General features: G+C 34.8%; 1 protein-coding gene across 3 annotated transcripts in view; it reads right to left on the reverse strand.

Annotated features, from left to right (window-relative positions):
* The window catches only part of LUZP2 (leucine zipper protein 2), a 548,899-nt gene that overhangs the window by 77,754 nt on the left and 443,657 nt on the right, over positions 1-27,488 (reverse strand). For all 3 annotated transcript variants that reach the window (XM_012452226.3, XM_064365096.1, XM_012452224.3), the window contains 2 exons: positions 10,847-10,921; positions 1,327-1,494 (listed from right to left, as the gene is read on the reverse strand). In XM_012452226.3, coding sequence (XP_012307649.2) covers positions 1,327-1,494; positions 10,847-10,921 — 243 coding nt within the window. The remainder of the gene's footprint in view (positions 1-1,326; positions 1,495-10,846; positions 10,922-27,488) is intronic.

Raw genomic sequence — 27,488 nt, forward strand, 5'->3', positions numbered from 1 at the left:
TACTTATTTTGCCTGAGTTTTGTTAAGTAAACAAAACTTTGAATCTTTACTTTTTAGTGAAGAGGCAGAACACAATGAATGAGAAAAATATTGGCTTCAAAATTCTTAGAGGTCCTTCAGTACATATAAAAATAAAGATAAAAATATAATGAAGTTAAAATACATTGTTTTGAATAATTTTTAAAAGCAAAACATTAATATTACATAATGATCTCATACAGACTACATCTTCATCGTTCATAAGTTGACTAATTATGGATAAAAACAGTACATCAGAAGATTTATTTTGTTCCACTTATTTCTGACTCTCCATCCTGAAAATAGCATTTCCCTAATCTACCCACTTTAGTTTAAAAATAGAAAATCTCAGAAATAAGCAGTAAGGAAGCCAGATGTAACACATCATTAGGTATTTGCATTAGTGGTTTTAAAGTTTTCTGTGCTGGACCCTTGAGATTTGTATTTAGAAGTCACACTGGTATCCACAGCGCTCATTTTAATAACAAGTGATGCTAAGACAAGTGATCAGAGAACTAGATCTTTCAAACATACTGTCCAAAACAAAACTCCTTTCTCCAAAGATTATTTCTGGCTGTCAGGATGCATTTCAATGTAGAACCTACAAATTAATGTTTTTGAAGACTGAAACAAAAGCACCATTAAATGTTCTTTGTTTTATTTAAAATAGGTTGTTGAAGGGAATTTGGAAGAAGATTTGTTCAAATGAGTTGTCCTTAAACTTGAACGTACATTAAAATACCCTGGGACTTTCAAAAATTACTTATTAACTGGCGTCTACCCTGAAAGAAATCTAATTTAATAGGTCTGGGGGAAAAAAATCCCAGGGTCAGGCTTTTTGAAATTTCAATACACATAAGCACATTTTTAAAAATATGTACACTAAGATTCTAATGTGCAGCCAGTGTTGAGAGTTCTAGACTTAAAAAAAAAAAAAGTACTTTTGTAAAGATACTTATACCCCAGAAGAAAATATTCTCCATATCAAACCTGTGATGTTTATTGCAATGTAATACAAGATATTTTCTTTTCACTTATTCCAACATCATTAGCTTTTGTTTTTTGTTAAACAATTAGATGATTCTACCTAAGAAACAGCTAGGTTCTCTACGAAAGGAAAGCTCCCTTCTAACATTCTTCTAAACTATGGAGATTTTACAAACGGGGTTTCTACCTTCCATTTTCCTTCTAATCTTTCAATGGATTTGTTATCATACTTGGAGCCACTCTGGAGATTATATACACAGGGCTTTAAAGACAACACATTACTTGCTGTTAATTTACAAAACACAAATAAAAGGTAGGTACCTTGCTTTTGGTCCTGGCATTTGGAAGTTTAGAGGCAATACTCCTGGGTGGGAATAACATCTGAGTTGGATTTGACGTGATTAAACTCAAAGCGGGAGGAGGCTGATCACGGAAAACGGATGTCAAGCAGAGTTGCACAGTCTCTTTCATTGCTTTCATCTGTGACTCCTACAAAAGAGAGGCATTAATATATTTACATTTAGCTATGGTCATCAATTATCTGCTTGCATTCTCCCTTTCCTCCTAGCCTACACTCACTCCCCACAAAAATACGTATCAGTTTTCAGATGTAATTGCCTAATTTATCTACACTCAGTCTGTTTCTAGGAGCTAATGCGTTTCATGATATATTTTGAACACTAAAATACAAAGATATATCTGACTAGTTTCTTTTGAACGGACATGATGTCCATCATGATAGTTTGCAGGAAAGGAAATATACTCTAGGTTACTCTGATGTAGAAAATATCCTTTTTTGAAACTTACCATCTTTTTTTAACTTTTAGTTTGGAGGCACATATGAAGGTTTGTTAAATAGGTAAATTTGTGTCACGAGGGTTTTTTTTATACAGATTATTTCATCTCCTAGGTATTAAATCCAGTACCCAGCAGTTATCCTTTCTATTCCTCTCCCTCCTCACATCCTCCCACCCTCCACCCTTAAGTAGATCCCAGTGTCTGTCTTTTCCTTCTTTGTGTTCCTAAGTTCTCATCATTTAGCTCCCATGTGGGAGTAGTGGCTATTTGGTTTTCTGTACCTGCATTAGCTTGCTAAGGGTAATAGCCTCCAACTCCATCCATGTTCCTGCAGAAGACATGATCTCATTCTTTTTTATGGCTGCATAGTATTCCATGGTGCATATGTATCACATTTTCATTATCAAATCTGTCATTGAAGGGCATTTAGGTTGATTCTATGTCTTTGCTATTGTGAATAGTGCTGCAATAAACATTCACATGCTTGTGTCTTTATGGAAGAAAAATGTATATTCCTCTTGGTATGTACCCAGTAATGGGATGACTGGTTCAAATGGTAGTTCTGCTTTTAGCTCTTTGAGGAATCGCCATACTGCTTTCCACAATGGTTGAACTAATTTACACTCTCACTAACTACATAAGTCTTCCCTTTTCTCTACAATCCCACTACCATCTGTTATTTTTTAATTTTTTAATAATAGCATTCTGACTGGTGTGAGATGGTATCTCATTGTGGTTTTGATTTGCATTTCTCTAATAATTAGTGATATTGAGCTTTTTTCTTATGTTTGTTGGCCGCATGTATGTCTTCTTTGGAAAAATGTCTGTTCATGTCATTTGCCTACTTTTTAATAGGTTGTTTTTCTCTTATAAATTTAAGTTCCTTATATATGATGGATATTAGCCCTTTGTCAGATGCATAATTTGCAAATATTTTTTCCCATTCTATAGGTTGTCTGTTTACTCTGTGGATGAAGCTTGCCATCTTTCTTTCTGCACCAACTTTCTGTATTTAGAATTGTTGCCATAGCAATGTAGATTTTTGTGTTTCTCAGATTACCTATACCTCTATTTAATTTCCCCACATAATGGTAAAAACAAATTTGTCTCTGATAAAACTCTCATTTCCTCTGAGCCTTGTTAGGTAATAGTGTCATGGGCATTTGAACCAGAGCAACTCCATCTTGAATAGGGGCTGGGTAAAATAAGGCTTAGATCTACTGAGCTGCATTCCCAGTTTAGGCATTCATAGTCACAGGGTGAGATAGGAGGTCAGCCCACGACATAGGTCACAAAGACCTTGCTGATAAAACAGGTTACAGTAAAGAAGCTGACCAAAACCCCAAAACCAAAACGGCAATGAGGGTGACCGACCGCTGGTCATCCTCACTCCTCATTGTATACTAATCATAATGCATTAGCATACTAAAAGACACTCCCACCATGACATTTTACAAATGCCATGACAACATCACAAAGTTACCCTATATGTCTAAAAATGGGAGGAACCCTCAGGTCCAAATTGCCCACCGCTTTCCCAGAAAATTCATGAATAATCCACCCATTATTTAGCATATAATCAAGAGATAACTATAAACATTGGCAATCAACAGCCCTCAGGGCTGCTCTGCCTATGAAGTTGCCATTCATTTATTTTTTCACTTTCTTAATAAACTTGCTTTCACTTTACTCTACGGATTGGCTTGACATTCTTTCCTGTGTGAGGTCCAAGAACCCTCTCTTGGGTTCTGGATCACAACCTCTTTCCAGTGACAATAGGAGTTAATCTGATATGAAACAGGCATTATTATTACTACTTTACTATGAAGAAGATTAAAATTTTCACACAGGTAGATATCTGATGTAAACCACAAGGCAAACTGACTAATGTAGACAACCACCACCAACTCCCATCAAATCCCCAATTTTTACTTCCAGTAATATTTTTAAATATTGGTAAGACATATATATGACATATAATAATGTACATTATTATACATAGTTACATGTCATGAACACACTATATACAGTGAAATATAAATATATACATATATATATACATATATAGTGAAAGATCTCTAGTTACAAAAATAAAGCGATAAAAACTTTTTGGGAAAATTTGCAGGCTATTTCTATGGCAGCTAAGGGGTAATTTGGGGTATGGCATGGACTGATAAGCTAATATCTCATGTTATCCATTTAGAGACATGAGATATGGCCTTTGGGCCATGAGTGATGAAGAGAGAGATTAGATTCTGGGGCCCAGACCCATGGACAAGCTGGCACAAATGTAGAGTTCACACTTTTAGTGTGCCCATGAATCAACAAAGCAGTAAAGTCTGTTGTCTGTGCTAAAAAAAACAGTGTGCTTCCAACAAAACTACTGCATTTTTGTCTATTATCACCAGGAATACACCTTTATATAGCACCCTCTACTATTCTCTTTCTCTTTACTATAAAGCCCTCATGTTCATCTTTCTGAGGGTTGACTTGGCTCCTTCCCACAACCTGCCACTGTGCTTTTGACTCTTATGTGGTATATAGTAACATTAATCTTTAAGATGAGAATCTCTGCTGATAGAATAGCAGTTCAAGGAATCTTTCATTTTTTTCTCTCTTTTGGCTGTGTCAAGATATTTTTAGAAAGTAGTAATAGACTTATGTTGGAATATATTATAAACAGGACAGATATATATTCTTATTAATCTTGTGGTCAATTTATCTAAGACAAAATTAGAATCTCATAAGGTCCAGGGTGGAGGAGTATTGTTAAGATGGCAGGAGGAGGTTTTGATGAATGATGACATCCAGAAATTAATTTTCTTAATTCAAAATGGTCTGTTTGATATCCTTGCTTTAGTCCTTGGATTATGACCCCCTTCCTTACTTCCCACACTTTTTAAAATTATTGTCTTGTTTTTTCAAATTATTACTATTTTTCATTTACACACACACACACATACACACACACACACACGTTGCCAGCCCCTAGCACAATTCCTGATACATTAGGTGAGACACAACAAAAGGTTTTTTGAATAAAAGACTTAAAAAACTTAAATGAAAATATTATTTCTATATGGTAGTGATGGAAATTTATAAGTTAATTCAAACAAAGTAGTAGTTCAGATTTCTGTTTCTGTTGGTTCTTTGTTTCAATCTCCATTGATCCTTCCTTTCTCACTACAGACCAGAAGGTCACAACATTGAATGCTGTGTCAGGAGAGAAATAATCCAGATATCATTGGACAATTTAAATGTATTCTTTTTCGCATATTAAAGTGAGACAATGGAAAATAGTTCATGTGACAGAGTCAGGCATGTCATGGCCAAGAACCAAAGAAATTGTGGCTTTGAAATGTGGACTTTCAAAGCTTCAATTATGCAGAGAGCAATGATGCTATTGAACTCACTGTATTAACATCTGAGCTCCACTTAACACAGTACATATCTAAAAGTTGGATTTATAACATGCTTAAGGTATATGTTAACAGACAAATCCCTAAAGTTGAATATTAACTAAACTCAGACGCTGAAAATAAATCATGAACAGCTTCAAGTTAATGCTTTCAAATATCAAACTTGAATAAATGTTATTTAGGCAAGGCACATATTTCAATAGAACATGAAGGGGATGTGCATATATGTTAGATTTTTAATTATCTGAAGTTTGATGCAATCATCTGCTTCCAGAGACCTCCTGATGATGCCAGGAGCACACCAGATTAACACAATACACATCACAAAATGTAACCTCCAAATCTACTCCCATTGCCATAGTAGTGCCCCATCTTTCCTCTTATGTTTCAATCTATTCTTAACCTCTTACTTTCTGGCTTCATTTCTCTTTTGGACCATAAATTTGCAACATGTCCTCCTATCTTAGATTCTGGTTCCATTCCTTGATTGCACTGTAGATTTATTTTCCTGCCAGCAACCACAGATTGCTGTTAGGAACCCTGCCTTAATTTGGTTATCTTTCTTCCTAATGCCCATTACGTTCCTTTAACTTAATAGAACCTATTACTCATGCTACTCAGGTTTGACTCAGTTCCATGAGCAAAACCCAGAGGATGATTTTACATCATGATGCCATTACATTTTTATTTATACTGTTAGGTGTCATCTGTTTTAAACTGCAGGCTACTGTTTGCTTTGAAGTTTGCTAAAACAAGCTGTCACCTAATGAAATATGATGTAAACCATGTACAGCCAGTCTTGTTTTTGCTCTGTCTTTCCGGTCCCTGCAGGACACCACTTTTCTCACTTGTTTCAAAATGTGATAGTAAAATGCAAGTTCCTTAACTAAAATGCCCTCTTTATCACAATATCCTCAAGCATCCCAAACTCATTTCCATGTTAGAGCCTTTACAAATGCTGCTTCCTCTGCCTGCAGAACCCTTCTTCCAAATACCCATATAGAAACTGCCACTTACAAAATATATGCCTTCGTTCACATACTATTTTCATGGAAACAGTCCCCTAACACTCTTTCTAGGAATGCTTCTTTCATAAAATTGTTATTTTATTTCCTAATTTTATATCTTATTTAGTCCTAACCATCATTTCAAATTATCTTGTTGTTTATATGTTTGATGTTTACTTTTAACAAAATTTTTTGAAGGCTGATATCTTTTCTGTGGCATCATCAGTTTCTAATACAACACAGACTTGTTATATAAATCCTCCAGAGAATGTAAGTTAGTACTCTGTTAAACAAGAAAATAATGAAATATTTCTTATTTTATCTTGTATATTAGATAAGAAATTTATTTCATTTATTAAAAATACTACCACTTGCACTATATAATATTAAAAGTATAAGAAATTTTTTCTTGTATGTGATCTTAAGATGGTGGAAGACTTAGAAGATAGAATTTTTTGGTGTACGTTAGTACTTTTCTCAGAAAAATGCATTTTTTCTAGAGACAACAAGACATACCTTGCAAAGACAACTATGCCCCTAATATCTAATCTCTACACAAGTGAAACATTACAAGATATTTTTCACGTTACCTTAATTCTTTAACATGAAGACACTACGTCCTCAGCTGTGGACTTTGGAAAGACCATGAGAGGCTATGAGGCCAAATGCTTTCTCCCTAACTTTATTTCTGCCATAAAATCACGTTAGAGAGCTTGGGAAAGGCATTCAATATTTTGGGACCTCTGCTCCAGTGATATCCAGGTCCCTTGTATGGAGGATGACTAGAATGTTTATTCATTTAGGTCAGGTCTTTATTTTTAATTAAGAACTATTTATTATTTTCCTGCTATGTGCCAGACACTGTGTGGTGGCAAAAAGATTTCTCAATTTGTTATTACTCAGTCATTGGCATCTGTGTAGGTCACCTACCCTAGTAGCTATATCATCTGTAATATGGATGTAATAATGTATGCTTTCCCAGGTGAAATTTTATGAGGGACAGATACTATACAAATATTTTTGGTGTAAAAGTTTGAGAGATTTTTCATAGCAAAAAGCTTATTTTATATTCCAGTAGCTGAGGCCAACTATATATAATTCATAAGATACTGCCAAATAAATGATTTTTTAGAAAGTCAAGGTTGATTCTTAGCTCTTGATATTATTATTGTTTATACTGGGATGCTAAACTGAGACTTCTTTCATTAAATATGTCATAAGAATCAAGTTGAAGTGTTAAGATGTTTTCATATGTATGAGGTACTTAGGGTTATTTGAATTCCAGATATTATATTCTTGGGAACTAGATACCCAAAGAGCATTTTAAAAGCCTCATATAAAGATGATGGAGAGAGGTGAAAATCCATTTCATTAAGTTGTAGTTTTTATCCCTTTTGAAGTCAGCTAGCATTTCTATCTGACTTTACTGCTAAAGTTTATGAGCCTCATATGTATCTTACATAAGATTTGTTAAAATCAGCCTCCAGTAATATGAAAGGCATTTATAGTTACCAAAAGGAGTGACAAGATCTGAAGGTTAAAGAGGGAATTGTTATCACAGATACGCAGTCTGTGATCTTATTCACTAACAATAATAATAACTATTAAGCTTACTGAATGTTTTCCAGGCATTGTACCTAGTACTGTAATTTTTGGCTATGTATAATTTTCCCATCATCCTTATAAATAAAGTTTATTGTTATTCCCCATGAGACAAAAAGATTTTGAGAAATTTGAACACAGTCATTCAGTCAAAGAGTCATGATTTGAAGACAAGTAGACTATCTCTGGAGGCCATTATTTAACCACTGAAACATATATCCTCTCATCCTGAAATTTAGGGACATAATGACAGAGGTTGGGTGGTAGAACTGGTTAGAAGAGCATAGAATAGGTAAGAATATGTACAACTTGTGGGAAGTAAAAGTTTCTCTTCAAAGTTTCCTTTTCTGTTAAAGAATAAATCCTAAGTATGCTAATAAATCTCTGTTAAGCCCTATCCCATATAGTTGTTAAACATGCCATGCTTACAGGCACATAATTCATTCTATGTCCTTGTACTTTAACCAAAATATCTGCGCTGGTTGTGCTCACCAGTATATCCCAGCTTGCAGCCTATGCCCCTTACCCATTTAAAAATGTATTAAGTTATTAGCCAATCTGGTTTTAGTTTAGATAGTGAGGTGTGACTCCAGCCAAGAAGGATCAGACACAGCAGTAAGGATGACCCCAAATTCATAAGGGATAAATACGTCTGCTTTTCCTTTGTTCGTTGTACTCTCGTGGCAGGATGGCTAGCAAGTGTACATTTCCTGCAGTCTAGGAAGTAAAAATTGCTTTGCTGCTGAAAGATCCTTTGTCTCAGTGCTGATGTTTCTTTGCAGCACCAAGCATCTGTTTCTAACATAACTAAAGATGGAGGAACAACTCTACACTAACCCTGAGCTCTGAACAACTCTACACTAACCAAGCATCTGTTTCTAACATAACTAATGATGGAGGAAAAACTCTACACTAACCCTTTGACTCAGGCCAAATTTCAGTTGAAAAATAAAGTGTTTTGTGACTATACCATGCCCTATGACTCACAGGTACTTACAAAATACATATTTATTCTCTGCGCTTCTGTTGCCTCATGTTTCAGCATATAATTATTTCCTAATTGTTAGTGCTAAACATAATTGTGAGAGATATGGGACCCAAGACCTTGTCTCATATATTTTATATTTCCCATTGTACCTAGAATAGGATGGCCACACGCACAAAAAGGCATTTCAAAGCTTTTTAGTCATTGACTGGCTAAAAAGATTATATGAAGTCAAATTGGGAGAACATTTAATATAAGGAATAATATTCCAAGAGTCAGAGAGGGTAAAAACTCAGAGAAGAACAGGCTGCTTCAGAATCGTGGGAATCCAATGATTTTCTAGGACTTAGATCGTATTGCAGAGATTGTGCAGGAATAGCAGAGAAAGGACTAAAACAAAGGTGGTCTACTTGAGCTTTAGGATTATAAATGCCTCTGATTCTCTGATTCCACCAATGTTACAATGAACCATATACATTTTTAAAAAGTAATATGTAGTGTAAGTTGGATGTGGTCAGAGATTAGCTTAAATTGGTATAAATTTGTTTTATAGAAATTTTTTTAAAAATCTTATGATGCTGGGCTCTTAATAAAACAAATTATACTTAATACAAAATAGAGAGCAAGCTCCCCTCTATTTTTTACTAAAACAACTGTGGTACAAACTGATGGTTAGAAGGTAATCTCCTTTCCTTCAAAATTGCCAAATGTAATAATACAGTGTACTATTGCAAAATAAAGGTATTTTTGCAAATTAAGTCTATAACAATAATCATCTTACTTGCTTAATTTCCTCAATTAAATGGTTACTAAGCTGTGACCACAAAAATAAAAAGCCCTTGACATCAGACAGAATATTTTCTTTAATTAAAAAAAATTATGTTAAAAAAAATAGAAGCAGATAGCAACATAACAAATATCAAATAAATATCTATCTGAATTAAACATTAAAGGCAAAATTTTGATAATAAAAATATATGTATAATTGTTATATATATCATTTTCTATGTTATAACAAATATAAATATACACATATGAGCATATGTGCAACATAGTTATATTTGTCACATATATAATGTTTGTATACATATGTATATAATGTATGTATATAATATGTAAAATATACATATATGTTGTGCATGAATTAAAGATAGTTGGTATCTGTACAATTATTGGAGGATAAAATATTTAGGGCACAGTAGAAGTGTACTTTGTAAACATCCCTAGTGTTATTTTACTGTCTTTCCCCAAAGGCAATTGTATCCATGAATTTTATGTGACTCTGTCTTTCTATACACACATCAAATTTCTACATACATATTTTTTTTACATTTTATGTAATTTTTAAAAATGTGTTTTGTGTATTTGAACAATTGTTAAATATTATACATATAATTCTGCCTTTCTCACTGAACATTATATGTTGTACGTATAACAATATTGATAAAATACATTTATGTATATTTATCTTTTAATTACTATTTTCAAATTTGAGTATAGAAAATATATAAAAATAGATGTATTAATTATCTTATAGTAAACAGTTAAATTATTTCCATTTATTATTAATATAAACATTGCTATATTCAGTGTTCTTGTGCATGTTTCCAAGTAAATATAGATAAGTATAAATTGTAAGATACACACATTCAAAAACTGGTTAATAACAATTTGACACCAATAATTACTTACATTTGCTTCATAACTCATTCGCCCAGAGTTAATATATAGTGTCTTAGTTGGTGCTTTAAAGCATGTTTATTTCTGGTATTATGGAATAAATATACCAGTGAGGTGAAAAATGAAGCCATGAACTCACAAAGACTGAACCTTCAGTTAATTTACTGTAGCAGCAAAAACAAAGAAAGAATTGGATTCCAAAGAAGATATCAAACATTCCTGAATTCTGTAACTGTCTTATATATTCAGCATTTGGAAATACATTAATAAATCAAGAAAAGGAATGAGTATACTTAAAATTTTTTTTTTGCTAAAACTAAAGTTTTAATGGTTCATGGATGTAGACTTACCCTGTCAAGAGCTGCTTTCTCCAGTTCATTTTTGGCTACAGCTAATTTTTGTTCCAGATCAGTAAGCTGCTGCGCCTGTAAAATAAGAGATAAACCTTCTAGATAAATTCTATAATTTCCTTCTGTTCTTTAAGCATCTGTCATATATTGCCCAAGAATTGTAAAAAGAGAGAAAAGAAAAAACAGTGTCCTATAAGATTCACTTAGAATTCAGGTTAATTTAAAAATACCATATATGAAGAAAAATTACTATATGTCATGAAAATTTGATGTGCAAAATACTTAATATGCAGAAAATGGTAGTTCTGGATGAATATGCACTAAATGTTTCACTAGACCAAAACATCTAGTTTCAAGGACCCAACTGAAGTCCTTACAAACACTTGTGGTTTAAATCCCTAACTTACATTTCTAGTTGGTATAGAGTGAATTTTATCCCCCTCTAAAATTTGTATGTTGAAGTCTTAACTCCTCATTGTTGCTGTTATTTGGAGACAAAGCACTCTGGGATAATTAAAATTAAATGAAGTCACAAGAGTGAGGCCCTAATTCCACAGGACACATGTTCATGTAAGGAGAGGAAAACAACAACAGAGATCTTTCTTTGTGCTCACAGGTGGAGATGCCAAATGAGGACACACAGAGAAGGTACAGTCTACAAGCCAGGAAGAGCCTTTGCCAGAAACTAAATACACGGACACCTCACTCTGGGACTTTCAGCAGCCAGAACTGAGAGATAATAGATTTTTATTGTTTAAGACACCCAGTCTATGGTATTTTGTTATGGCAGCCCAAGGAGACAAATGTACTAGTATGTACTCTATTTATATTACTGTGTTTTAATGCCATATACTTCTCTATCCTACCATATCTCTATACCATTACAAGTGTCATTATTCCACTATTCAAAGAAAAAAGCAGTACCCTCATGTTTGGAAGTTATATATTCATATCCTGCCTCTACCGCTTCCCAGTTATGTGATCTTGGGCAAAGCTCTTGACTTTTCTAAACTAGAAATGTCAATACTTACTCTGTATCATATTAGCTGGGCTCAAATGAGGAATATGAAGAATTGGAAGTTCCATTATCTGCATACATATAGCATTTGCACCACCTTGCTTTATTCCATTATTGTTCCTCTTAACTACTTAACTTTTGATTAGTCTCTGTGGTCTCCACTATTCCAGGCACTGTGTTGGGCCATGAGAATTGCCGAGATTACTTAAAACAATAACTGCAACCACAGCAAATATTTTCTCTAAATAACCTATAAACTTATATTCTTAAATTGTTTACATCTTCCAATTGATTGTGGTATTTGTTGAGAGCAAGAATAGTAAAATGCATTTAATTTTCTTTATGAAAGCTGCCATTTTATTATGTATCAAAATTCATTCAATAATTTTATTATTGAGCAAATATTACTCATCTTGTAATATAAATTAAAAACCATTCTCTGAACTAATTGTAGCATAATAAAGAAAAAGAAATCCTCAAGACCATCCTGGCCAACACAGTGAAATCCCGTCTCTACTAAAAATACAAAAAAAATTAGCCAGGCATGGTGGCACGTACCTGTGGTCCCAGCTACTCCAGAGGCTGAGGCGGAAGAATCGCTTGAACCCAGAAGGCAGAAGTTGCAGTGAGCCGAGATTGAGCAACTGTACTCCAGCCTGGTGACAGAGCAAGACTCCGTCTCAAAAAAAAAAAAAAAAAAAAAGAAAGAAGGAAAAAGAAATCCTTTTTTTTTTTTTCAATTTTTTTTTTGAGATGGAGTTTCACTCTTGTTACCCAGGCTGGAGTGCAATGGTGCAATCTCGGCTCGCCGCAACCTCCGCCTGCCTCAGCCTTCCGAGTAGCTGGGACTACAGGCGCACGCCACCATGCCCAGCTAATTTTTGTATTTTTAGTAGAGACGGGGTTTCACCTTGTTGACCAGGATGGTCTCGATCTCTTGACCTTGTGATCCACTTGCCTCAGCCTACCAAGGTGCTGGGATTATAGGCGTGAGCCACCGCGCCCGGCTCCAAGAAATCCTTGTCTTTAAAAAGAGACAGAACATACATATATAAAATCAGATGGTGACAGTTTCTATCAAGAAAATAAAGCTAGCAAAAAGAAAAGAGCATGTGAGAGGTTATATTAATCAACATATTAATATTGTAAATATTTACAATAAACCCAGCTTATAGTCAAACTACTAGTGGATAAGCAAGCTGGTGGATCTCTAGAGTCATATGTCAACCCAGCCAAGATCCCTGATCCCCAGGCAACTCACATATGCACATTTTCCTTATTTATTCATTGATTTAAAAATAATGTGTTTTGCCATAACAAATAATACACTACATTATTTTCTCCTTCACAATCTTTCTTTCCTACCACTTGCCTCTTGCTCAATATGCTCTGGATATACTGGTCTTGTTTTACCTCAAAAGTGCTAAGTTTATTTTTATTGCAAGGTCTTAAAAATTCCAAGCATGATTTTCTTCTTCTCATCATTTAGATATCTGCTAAAATTTATTTAATCAGAACAGTATTCCTGACAACTCGTATCTATATGGGTTAATTAGCTTTTCCTGCAAAACAGAAACCCAAACTCAAGAGACTTAAAGAAACAAGAATTTATAAATTATATTTAAATCACATGTATTTCATTTTATCGGTAGAAACATTATCTGTCATAAATACATAGAACTAATCATGAAAAATTCCCTTTTTATGTGTGTAAGAAAATGCTAGTTTCAGTATCATGATGACAGTATCAAATTCACATATAACAATATTAATCTTAAATGTAAATAGGCTAAATTCCCCAATTAAAAGACACAGAAGAACAAGATTAATAAAGAGTCAAGAATCATTTGTATGCTGTCTTCAAGAGACCTATCTCAGGTGCAATGACACATATAGGTTCAAAATAAAGGGATGGGGGGAAATTTACCAAGCAAATGAAAAACACAAATAATTCAGCATCCCTTCATGTTAAAAACTCTCAATAACTAGGTATTGAAGGAACATACTCAAAAATAATGACATTGTTGTCTTTCACTTTTGAGAGACAACAGAACAAAGATGATAGGAGATGAACTTTGGAGCTCACTCTGGAATTTGAGTCCTAGTTTTTACTCCTTACTAATTTTCCATACTTAAATATTTAATCTCCCCGTGCTTCAGTTTCTTCTTCTTTAAAGATGAATAATAGTACTTAACTTATAGGTTTGTTAGGAGAATTAAATTAGTCAATATCTGTAAAATACTTAGAGTAGCACCAGTTCAATAGTAATATATGATTATATGATAAGTAATGTAGTTTATATTACCTGCCATAAATTCAGCATAAAAGCAATCAGTATAACAATTCAGGAAGCTTGTATCAGGGCAGGAAAAATAAATTCCAACAAAAATAGCAAATTTGCCTTTGAAAGTTGTATTGCTTTTCATGCCCAGATTTTTTTGGTTTGTTTTTGTTTTTTTCTCAGAAGGAGTCTCACTCTGTCACCTAGGCTGTAGTGCAGTGGCATGATCTTGGCTCACTGCAACCTCCACTTCCTGGGTTCAAGTGATTCTCTTGCCTTAGCCTCCTTAGTAGCTGGCTTACAAGTGCATGCCACCATGCCCAGCTAATTTTTGTACTGTTTTAGTAAAACAGGATCTTGCCATGTTGGCCAGGCTGGTCTTGGTTTTCTGACCTCAGTTGATCTGCCTGCCTCGGCCTCTCAAAGTGCTGGGATTACAAGGATGAGCCACTGCACCTGGCCCTGCCCAGGGTTTTAATGATTTACCTTTTCTACTAACTCATTAAACCTGGTAAAACATCCAGCCAAGCGATCTTGGGAAATTAGAGCTGACAAAAAGTGTAAGAAAAAGTAATAAAAGGACTTGCAGATATCATCTGATATTGTAATACTTTGGTCCTAGTTTGAAAAGGATTAGATATTGGATTAAATCATACAGAGTGGCCATAATTTTTTTCATGATAACATTTTTTAAAAATTTCAACTCTTATTTTAGACACACGGAGTACATGTGCAGATTTGCTACATGGGAATATTACATGATGCTGAGGTTTGGAATATAGATCCCATTATGCTAGTAGTGACCATAGTACCCAGTAGGTAGTTTTTTAACCAAACCTCCTCCCTCCACTCTCTAGAATGGTGGTCCCCAACCCCTATGCCACAGACAGGTACTGCTCTGTGGTCTGTTAGGAACTGGGCAGCACAGCAAGAGGAAAGCAGCTGTCAAGTGAGCAAAGCTGAGCTCCACCTCCTGTCAGGTCAGCAGCAGCATTAGATTTTCATAGGGGCATGAACCCTATTGTGAACTATGCATGCAAGGGATCTAGGTTGCATGCTCTTTATGATAATCCAATGACAAATGTAATGCACTTGAATTATCATGAAACCACTCCCGACCCCACCTCATGTATGTGGAAAAACAGTCTTCCATGAAACTGGTTGCTGGTGCCACAAAGTTTGAGGATAACTGCTCTAGTAGATAACAGTGTCCATTGTTCCCATATTTATGTCTACATGCATTCCATGCTTATCTCCTACTTATAAGTGAGAACATGTAGCATTCAGTTTTCTGTTCCTGTATTAATGTACTTAAGATTATTGCCTATATCTTCATCCATGTTGCTGCAAAGGACATAATTTCATTCTTTTCATGGCTGCATAGTATTCCAGGGCATATATGTACCACATTCTTAATGTAAATTCTTAACATACTTTATTAACATTTATGAAAATGTAGAACTTCAAATTTTTATAGACCATTAAGAGCTGGAGCTTGGTTTTGTTTCTGGCTCAGTTACTCTAAGTGTAGTGTTCCAAGGGGGTGTTTCTTGTTATTTTTTCTCAAGAATGGACCTTAAGTAGAGCTAGATTATGAAGGATAGCACCAGTGCTGTGTTTGGAAAATATCCAGTGTTCTCTGATAAATTTCACTAAGTTTTACAGAATAGAAAAATATACCTTACTTTCCTCTAAACAGGATTTGAGACAATTTCATATTAAAAGTAATAAAATCTTTAAGACAAGTAAAGCATATCAGGTCTATGGAAAAAAATATAAAATAATATGCCTCATGAATGTGATGCAAAGGTAGGGTAGGGGGTGCATCAGCAGAAAAAAAGTTCTGATAGTGGAGCCATAAAACTTCCATCTATTTGTCTTAGCTGAGCTCAAAATTTTGTTCCAAGACTTCTGGCAGCTGTTTGTAAAAAGTAATGTTGTTGGCTCCAAAATTCTCATTATCAAAGATAGTAAACCTACTAGACACAGAGAAGATGCAGGAGTTTTCCAAGTAGTAGGTTCTAAAATAAAATTCTAACAGATTTTATAATTCAACTCAGTAAGCCATTTTTAAGGTGCTAACAACATAAAGTACAAATTCATTGTTCATCTTAATTCCTAAGATAATTCCTAGAATACCTCAAGAAAGAAAAAGTGTGTGTGTGGGTGTGTGTTCCCACCAAAATGCAGAAACCCAGATGAACAAGTCATAAGATGGATCTGCCTCCTAAGACATGAGTAATAACTCCACTCCTTCTAATCCATTCTGCCTAACATCCTTTTTCAGCCATACAGGTTAGGTGAGATCTCAATGCTCAGTTGCAATGATGGAGGTGTAATTTCATAAAGCAATCAATCTATATCAACACTTAACTCTCTAGTTGAATAATTAAAATTTGATTAAGGCAATTCAATGACTTTATGCAGAAACTAGAAGATATTTAATGATGTTTTCCGGAATAAAAGCTGTCTCTCTTCTTCATCTAGGGAAGATAAAGTATATTATTTCTCTTTGTAGAGTAATATGAAGATGTTTAGATCTAAACTCAAATATACATTATTGCTAGAATAAAAGAGAACAGCATGAAGTTATACTGTCCTATAGAATAAAACAAAACATAGGAAATAGGAAATAAATATAGAGCAGGCTTTGGTGACATGAAAAACTCATTCAAACCGTACCTGAAATCAATGAACCCTGCATTTTTCAGTTAATGTAAAGAAATAATTTTTTTCTTAAGTTCTAGTTAGATATTTATATTTTCTGATATTTAAAGAAAGATTAGGCTATTATCCTTAGCAAAATAACACAGGAATGGAAAACCAAATACTGCCATGTTCTCACTTATAAGTGGGAGCTAAATGATAGGAACTTAGGAACACAAAGAAGGAAACAACAGACAATGGAGTCTACCTGAGTGAGAAGAAGGAGTAGGAAAGAGGGAGAGGAGCAGAAAAGATAACTATTGAGAGAGATCCAAGATGGCTGATGATTAGCAGCTCGGGCACGTACCTCCCAGTGAAAGCGCAAAGAACGAGAGGACGCCACACTTTCAGACGAATATTAGTTGCTCACGGACCACGAGATTCCCAGTGGAGGAGCTCCACGGGTCGCCAGGGCGACTCTTGTGGCCAGCGTGGCGGTTTTGCTGGTACCTTAGCACGCCAGTTCTTGGTGCAGAGTCCGGAGATTCCCGGGCAGAAAAGCACCATCAGTCTTAACACCGCTGTTGTGGCTGGCTCAGTGGATTGCTCAGATTTCGGCGCAGGGAATCAACAAGTTGGACGTCAGAGACCCAGTTAGAAAGCCGGTAATTATAAAGACAACAGACGGACAAATATATAATGAAGGGAAGAAACCAGCGTAAAAAGCTAGAGAATACTCAAAATCAGAATGCCTCTCCCTCTACAGGGGATTGCAATTCCTCATCAGTAACGGAACAAGGCTTAATAGATTACACGTGTGTTCCAATAACAGAAGCAGGTTTCAAAACGTGGGTGATAAGAAACTTCTGTGAATTAAAAGAACTTGTTCTAACCCAATGCAAAGAAACTAAGAACCTTGAAAAAAGGTTTGACGAAATGTTAACAAGAATGGACAATTTAGAGAAGAACATAAGTGAATTGATGGAGCTGAAAAACACAACACGAGAACTTCGCGAAGCATGCACAAGTTTAAACAGTCGAATTGATCAAGCAGAAGGAAGGATATCAGAAATCGAGGACCAGCTCAGTGAAATGAAACGAGAAGACAAGAATGCAGAAAAAAGGATGAAAAGGAATGAGCAAAGTCTCCAGGAAATATGGGACTATGTGAAAAGACCTAATTTACGTTTGATAGGTGTACCTGAATGTGATGAAGAGAATGAATCCAAGTTGGAAAATACTCTTCAGGATATCATTCAGGAAAATTTTCCCAACCTGGCAAGGCAGGGTAATATTCAACTCCAGGTAATACAGAGAACACCACAAAGATATTCTTCAAGAAGACCAACCCCAAGGCACATAATCGCCAGATTTATTAGGGTTGAAATGAAGGAGAAAATACTAAGGGCAGCTAGAGAGAAAGGTCAGGTTACCCATAAAGGGAAACCTATCAGACTTACAGCAGATCTCTCAGCAGAAACCCTACAAGCCAGAAAAGAGTGGGGACCAATATTTAACATCCTTAAAGAAAAGAACTTTCAACCCAGAATTTCCTATCCAGCCAAACTAAGCTTTATGTGCGAAGGAAAAATTCAATCTTTTGCGAACAAACAAGTACTTAGAGAGTTCACCACCACCAGGCCTGCTTTACAAGAGCTTCTGAAAGAAGCACTATACATATAAAGGAACAACCAATATCAGCCTTTCCAAAAATATATCAAAAAGCAAAGAACTTTAACACAATAAAAAATTCACATCAACTAATGGGCAAAACAGCCAGCTAGCATCAAATGCCGGTATTAAACTAATATATATTTTAATTGGATAAAAAGCCAAAACCCATCGGTATGCTGCATCCGGGCCCATCTTACATCCAACAATACACAAAGACTCAGAGAGAAGGAGGAAGATTTACCAATTGAACAGAGAGTAAAAATAAATTAATAAACAAAAAGCAGGAGATGCAATTCTCGCCTCTGATAAAGTAGACTTTAAAGCAACAAAGATCAAAAGAGGCGAGGAATGACATTACATAATGGCAAAAGGATCAATGCAACAAGAAGAGCTAACGATTCTATAGATCAACGAGATAGAAAATTAACAAGGATATTCAGAACTTGAACTCAGACCCGGAACAAGTAAACTTAATAAATATTTATAGAACTCTCCACTTCAAATACACAAAACATACATTACCACCTCACACCTATTCCAAAGGTGACTATATAATTGGAAGTAAATCACTCCTCAGTAATCGCATAGCATTTCATAGGTTTAAATTAAATATTGGTTGGCTGTTTGTTTGTTATCTTCTTCCCTTATTCCTTCCTGACTACATCATTAAGTATAATTATCAGTATAAAAGAGGTTTTCAATACCCATTACTAAATTGCATTCTAGCCTGGGCAAGAAAGCAATACTCCCATTCTCTCTTTCTTTTCCTTCTCCCTCCTCCCCATTCTCTCTCTCTCTTTCTCTTCCTTTTTTCTCCTTCCTATTCTCTCTCTCTTTCGCTTTAAAAAAAAAAAAAAAAAAAAAAGAAAAGATAACTATTGGATTAATACCTGGGTGACAAAATAATATGTACAACAAACTCCCAGGACAAGTGTTTACCTATGTAACATACCTTCACATATACTCCCAAACCTAAAATATAAGTTAAAAAAAGATTCAAATCATCTGCTTCTAGACATGACAGAGATGACAGGGTAATCAATATTAAACTAGCCTCCTCCTGTAAACAACTATGAACCAAATGTGCCAGGCTACGATCCTTGAAATACAGGAAACTGACTAGGTAAGACCCATAACTACACCAGCTTTCTGCCTGATGACGATTTCTTAACCAAGGTGCAAAGAGCTATGACCCAAGAAGATCACCGTAGTTGCACTGAGCTATTGAAGTGGAAAGCAGAGTTTAGAACAGATCAAGTGGCTAGAATATATGGGACAGGGCATCAGAGAAGTATGACGTAAGCAGGGGGTGTGTCTCCCAAAAATCGCCTTGGGTAACAGGAGGAGTGTTCCTGTATGTACATCCTTGGCTGAGAGTTGGTCTACACATACCAGGGTAATAAATTATACAAGGGCAATAATAGAACAAATGCTACCTGGCTGAGGGGAGATAAGAAAAACTCAAGGTTGAGCACTGTAGAAGGATAATAGAGTTCCAGACACCCATAACACCACAGGAAATCAAAACAGCAGCCTTTAGATAAATAGCTAAGTACTAAAAAGTTGTTGGCAAACTACAGCCTACAGTCAAAATCTTGCTTACAGACTGCTTTTGTATACAAATTTTATTAAAACACCACCACCTTTATTTGTGCTGCAACAGTAGAATTCAGTAGTTAACCATATGGTCTTCTCAGACTAAAATATTTACTGTGTGTTCACTTAAAGAAAATGATCCCTGTCCTAGAATAAGGTGTTTTTAAACCTACCTTAAAAAAAATCTAAATCAAACTAAGACAGGATTTTGGAGGGGTGGGGCCACATCTTTGGAGGTTTGCAATTAAATGAGTGGAGCGTGGGTACTACCTTGAACTTTTTAAGTATTGGCACTAGCAAAGTATAAAACAAACCCTACACAAATCAAGTGGACTACCAGTATTTTAACAGAACAAAAATTGAAAACATTCAGAAGATAAAATCCAGATTCTCTGCAATATATCAACCACAATGTCCATCGTAAAATAAAATCTCACCAGTTATAAAATAATATCTATGTATATATGATCCAAAGTTACACACAATAGTAGACAATTATAATCAATATCTAGACAGTCTATATGTTGAATATAGCAGAAAAATACTTTAAGGCAGCTATTAAAAATAGGATTAAGAACTTATAGGTAATGTGTTCTTAATGATAAAAGAGGAAATCTTAACATAAAAGTCACACATTATTTTAAAATGCAAATAAAAATTAAAAAAAATATAAAATTGGATGCACATTAAAAAATGAAGATGGCAGAAAAAGGGCCAGTAAATATGACATGATACTAACAGAAGTTATTCATTCTGAAGAACAGTGAAGAAAAAAAGTTTGAAGAAGCAGGGCCTCAAAAATGCTTAGAATAATATTAAACACTTTAACATATGTACATTGGAATACTAGAAACAAAAGAGTGAGAAAAAAGAAAAAACGCATTTATAATTGTTAGGAAAAAATTTAATAAAGAATGTGAAAAACATTTGTGTTGAAAATTACAAAACATTATTAAGACTAATAAAAATTTTAAATAATCAGAAAGACATCCAATGTCTATGAATTAAAATATGTTTTGCTATTGAATGAGGTATTTAATATTCTTATGATGTCGTCTCCCTAAATTAATGCATAGATAAAATACAAACAGACTGTAATTCCCACAGGATTTTTTTGGTAAATTTTCCAAGCTATTTCTAAAATGTGTATCCAAAATGATCTTTAGAAAAAAGCACTAGCTGTAGGACTTAGGCTATCTGATTTTAAGACTAACTGTAAAGCTACATTAATGGCAGTGTGGTGTTGGCATAAGCATATGACAATAGATCAGGACAGGATCTGGAAATCGACCCAAATACACAGTCAGTAGAAAACATACATAGTTATTTGATTTTTGAGAAAGACAAAGTGTAATTCAATGCATAAAAATACAAAATTTAATAAATAGTGAAAAAGCAACTGGAGATTGTATTATATATTATATATGTAAAATGTGAATAACATATATATTTTACACAAGCATCTTCTTATAAAGGCTTTTGTTCCTTATATTAGTCTTGGGAATCTTAATAGACTTTTCAGCTACTTTACTGACACTCTACATAGCTTCAGATCTTAATTAATACGTTATAGACGCTAAACTACACATCTAGAAATTGTACAACTTTCTAAAACTGTTTGAAACTTTTAATCATTAAAAATGAAATATATTTGTCTTCATGAAAATGGGATATCAGGCATTTCCTTTTATACTGTGCATTGAGAACAAGATATATGAACCTGGATCGAATATTTAGGTAAAGAAATACAATTAAAAAAGATTGATGCTTTGAGATATAATCTAGAAGCATCTAATTTTTCTTTACTATAGAATTTATTGACTTCATGAGAAGAAAACTGTATTAAAAGTTACTATTGTCTTTGTCTACTTCAAGTGTTCTAGGAGGTAATAATTGCTAGGAGGAATAATCCCATATCAAAATATACCCTGTAATTCCCTGTAATTATTAATTTGAAAGAGATTTGGAAGAAATGAAGATTATCTGATTGTGCCTTACTTAGGCAGATATCAGCTCAATATACATTTGCATTTTTTAAAATCCTGGATGAGATGTGGTCCTGTAAACTACATCTCAGGTAGTTTGCTGATCAATTATGAAAATTAATGCTACCTTAACTAATGTTGGGCTGGGTATAAAGAAAGTTAAAAAACTTGCTATTTCTATATTGCTATACATATGTTTTTCCCAAATACATTATATCACCTAATAATGCTTTTAACTTGACTTTTATTCTTATTTTCTCTGACTCTTTTTCTGAGATTATATAATCACCACCATTCTGTAATTATCAGTAAGTAGCAGGTAAATGTGCCAGTTACCATGAAATAACATCTAAAAGTTCTCATTAATCTTAAGAGATAAGTAGTATTATCCTCATCTGACAGGTAACAAACATTGGCAGGGATGTGGTGAAAAGAGAATCCTAGCACACTGTTGGTGGTAATGTAAATTAGTATAGCCATTGAAGAAAACCATATGGAGGTTTCTCAAAACACTGAAAATAGAATTCCTGTGTGATCCAGCAATCCTGCTTCTGGGAATTTATCCCAAAGATTTGAAATCAGTATGTCAAACAGACATCTGCATTGCCATGTTTATTGCAGCACTATTTTCTTTTTTTAATTTAATTTTTTATTTCAGTAGGTTTTTGGGGTTACAGGTGGTTTTTGGTTACATGGATAAGTTCTTTAGTGGTGATTTCTGAGATTGTGTGCCCCTATCACCGAGAAGTGTACATTGTACTCACTGTGTTGTCTTTTGTTTCTCACCATCCTCCCACCCTTCTCCTTGAGTCCCTAAAGTCCATTATATCATTCTTTTTATTTATTTTTTTTTTTTTTGAGACGGAGTCTTGTGCCCTGTCACCCATGCTGGAGTGCAGTGGTACGATCTCAGCTCACTGCAACCTCCACCTCCTGGGTTCAAGCGATTCTCCTGCCTCAACCTCCGGAGTAGTTGGGACTACAGGCACGTGCCACTATGCCCGGCTAATATTTTGTATTTTTAGTAGATACGTGGTTTCACCGTGTTAACCAAGATGGACTAGATCTCCTGACCTTGTGATCCACCTGCCTTAGCACCCCAAAGTGCTGTGATTACAGGTGTGAGCCACTGCACCTGGCCCACTATATCATTCTTATGACTTTGCATCCTCATAGCTTAGCTCCTACTTATTCTACATTGCATTCATAAATAATAATATAACTTTGTATCTCATACATATATACAACTATAATTTGCCAATTTACAATTTAAAAAAAGAATTAGGATCAAAAAGAATAAGCAAAAGTTTACAGCTAGGTTTTGGTACCTTATTTATCTGACTCCAAACTTAGTATACTGGGCTACTTTCACTCCAGTGGTTTAAAAGCCAAGTTGAACAAGACAAGAAAGGCCCTCAGAAAACCTAAAAGTTAAACAACTTTAGTCCATGACATACTTTTAACATCTTTACATTGTCTCTCATTGTAAATGCTACCCTATCCCAAGGAACAACTATCTTTCTGACTTCTGTGGAATATTACCTTAGCAAAAATGTGGGTGTTTGTATTATATATTTTTTTTTAATTTCCATGAATTGGAAAACATTTTAAACTAGAGTTTCTTCAAGTATGGGAAAACCACAGGTCTCACCACCCTGGAAATTTGTGTAGCATGTGAAATAGCTAATCATCAACTCTTCTGGTAATTTTCCTATTAAAACTTCCCAACCAACTTGTACCATTTTCATTTATTCACCTCTGTTCATCTTTTTTTCACTACTTCCCAGTCTTCTCTTACAATTCTTTCTTCTTGTTTTCTTCCCAAACATAAGAATTCACCAAAATTTTTAATATCTTTAGTTCTTATTACACCTGTGACTCATTTATAAGTGCTATCTGCATGTTTTCCATGAACAGAAGTCCATTATGTTTCATTTTTTGAATAATATTCACTCATCACGTTTCTGATTCCTCATATTAGATATAGTGAACCCCACTATTTCTTCAAAGAATCAGTATGTCAGTATGTTCAGCTCTCTTAGTCTTTAATTCTCCGTTTTAAAGTTTAACTTCCTTGTAGTTTCAGTAAAAAACTTTTTCCACCAGTTCTAATCAGTAGTTCACATCTGTTCCTGTGGTCCCCTGCTCCTTCCTGACTCATCCCAGTCACCTGCCCTGGTTACCTGCTTTGACCTGAGTCACCCCTGGTCACTTGCTCTGACCTGTCCAATAACTGCCCTTCTGCCAAACTACCCACCCCACCACTCTGACTTGTACACCTGCTCTCTTTAAAATAGCCAATTGGAATTAGCCTAGACTGTGCAATCTAACCCTAGCCAATAGGGGAACAACACAGCAGTAGGGGCTACCTACATCAGGAATAAGAACTCCTTCCCCTCCCTTGTCCAGGTATGTACTCACCATTGTTCCATCTGTGAGCTGCACCCTTCTATAGAAGTAAATTGCCTTGCTGAGGAAATTTATATTCAAGTTCTATGTCGTTTGTGGCACCAAAAACTTACATATAACACTTAAAAGCAGTGTGTATAAAATTGAAGTCAGAACATTCTCACTCTTTATATTACTGTCAAGAGTAGGCTATACTAGTTTTCTATGGTTATTGTAACAAATCATCAGGCTTAGTGGCTTAAAACATCAAAAATGGGTTGCCTTAATGTTTTAGAAGTCAGAAATCCAAAATATGTCTCAGTGGGCTAAAGTCAAGGTGTCAGCAATCCTGTTTCCTTCTGGAAGTTCCAGAGAAAAATCTATTCCTTGCCTTTCCCAACTTACAGTCGCTGCCTGCATTCCTTATTCGTGGCCACATTATCCCACCTCTGCTTACATTGACCCAATAACATATTCATACATTCTAGAATTAGAAGGTGGACAGCTCTCAGGAGTCATTCTTGTGTGTCCCACACACATGATCTCTGCTGTAATGTCAAGAGTAGTTTTATGCTCACGTCCATTCAACCATAAATTCCATTTGTTTCTTTTTTGCTGTTATTAAAACTAATAAAATTAGGTCTTTGTTTCCACCCTTGACTAGATTGCTGCAACTATCTCATTGAGTTTTGTGCATCTTATCTCTCTCTGTCTCTCCTTTCCCCTTCACAAAGTCATTCTGCATGATCCAAAATATTTGTTTTTCCTGAAACTTTATTTTAACCTATTTCCCCTTGGCAAAACAACTTTAATGATTTCTTATTGTCTTTAAAATAAAATGTAAACTCCCTTATCTTGAGTTTGAGGTTTTAAATAGTTTGTCACAATACTATCTTTAGAGGTTATTACATTTGTTTGTCTACACAATCCACAGCACCCAAGGTAGGCCAATAATAGTATTACCTTCTACCCCCAGTCATAAAATTAGTCTAGAATGCACATGCCTTCTTTGTTCAACTTTCCGTGAACAAGCCAATGAGAGGTGAATTATTCCAGGAGGATTCTGTAAAGTCACATCACAAGTGTGTGCTGGTAATTTGGAATTTATATATTGTCAGGGATAATTATTTAAGACTATAATTTTTTAAATTTATTATATTTTCATTACATGTAATTTTTTAAAATACATCTTTCTCCTTTCTTATTCAATCTTTTCAAAGGCATTTACTGCAGGCCTAATAAATCCCAGCCATTTCATAAATTTTATACTCCTCTAAAATCAAAGACCTCCTTCTCTCTCTTTTTCCTTTCCTCTCACTCTAGGTTCCTTGCTTCCTTCTTTCCTTCTCTCACACCTTCATTTACCAGATATTTGTGACACTCAGTATGAGGTCAGTTACAAATACAACACAACATAAAGCAACATCCCTATCTTTATGAAACTTATGGTCAAAAAGGTCTTCAAATATTTTTTGTATTCCTCACTGTAACTATCAATAAATCATTCAAATAGTGAGACAAAAAAATTATATGGGCTTTCTGTTTGAAGTCTAAGAACTCCATCTTTATGGGTGTAAGTAGCAAACTGTTTGGCAAGGCTGTCAGGGAGATATTTTGACCCACATGTAAAATATAATTTCTCTTTGGCCTTCTTTATAGTTCCTTGAATAAGACATATTCTTACATACCTCACCATCTTCACATGTACCTGGTTATTTCTTCCTAAAGTTGTGGAAAATTATTTGCTACCCTATTCTTTCTGGTCAATTCCTACTCACTCTTCAGATCCTACTTGAAATACTAATTCTCACAGAAATTCATTTTACACTAATATAATTTCACATCTTTTATAGTATCTTGTGGAATATCATATTTTTCTTCCTAGTACTTTCACGCATTGTGATATTCAAAATATAAAATGATTGGTATGGTATGGATGTACACCAATAAAATCTAATTCTTCCCTGAATGCTGGAGCAGGGCCCTGTTAGTTTCCTGCTTTGACAGGTTACAAGTAGTTAAGCAGTCCCTAAGCAGCAGCATATTTGAAGCTCCTAAGCTGACTTGACACAGCCTTACAGATTCAGCCAGAAAGGAGGCAATGAGCTCAAATGTATTTGGACAGTTTATTACTCACAATGACTGCATAAGGAAGATCAGCATGTTGTTGGCAACCCACACTCCCAGTCTCTGGATGACACCAAACCAGGGGTGCCAGATGACAGACAACACAAGTGGTAGGTCTCTCTCCCATTGAGGATCAAATTCTAAATTATAGCCAAACAATTTTACAGTCTGTAGCTGTACCCAAAGAAGGAGAAGAGGTGCAATGTGGAAAGTCTCATGCTTCACTGGCATAAGAGACAGATAAAATATTGCTTGATTGCAACCTCCTGTAAGATAGGGAGGTAATGAAAAACAGTCTTGTAACATCTCATAACAAGACTACCTATCTTCCTTTTTTTAGAGGATCACAGAATACTGTACAAAGACTTATGTTAAACTATAGGATCCCCTCACTATTGACCTGTGCAGAGTCCTGCAAGGTTATCAAAGTGTTATGGCAAAGCCATGTGCTGTAACAGGTGTTTGCCATTTATTACTGAGTACAGGGAAAAGTGAAGGGTTCCAGGAGATGGGCCAGGAAGAAAAATAATATGGTTATTTACCAGTTGGTATAGTAGTGCTTTAACAGTTGAACCATTTATTTGTATGGTTATATTAATACATACTGTTTAAATTCCATCCCTACTTATTATAGTTGTCATTTATCCATTTACCTATATGTTTAGTATTTCATTCCCTCACTAGACAACAATAGGGATTCACATCTCTTTTGCTAATCGTTGAATAAATAATTATCAGAATAGTGCCAGGTATACAGTGGATTCTAAATCAATATTGGATGAACAAATTAGCAAGTGAATCAGTTTGGTGTACTGTACTAAGAATACAGGATTCTTACATTCTTCCAAAGCACTTTAATTTTTTGTTTCTGGATTTGTACTGAAAAGTCTCTGTATTTACAAGTAGTCTACATCTACTTAAATGTT

Source organism: Aotus nancymaae, unplaced genomic scaffold (genome assembly GCF_030222135.1).
Source record: "Aotus nancymaae isolate 86718 unplaced genomic scaffold, 86718_ANA_hifiasm-v0.15.2.pri h1tg000059l, whole genome shotgun sequence".
Classification (NCBI taxonomy): Eukaryota; Metazoa; Chordata; class Mammalia; order Primates; family Aotidae; genus Aotus; species Aotus nancymaae.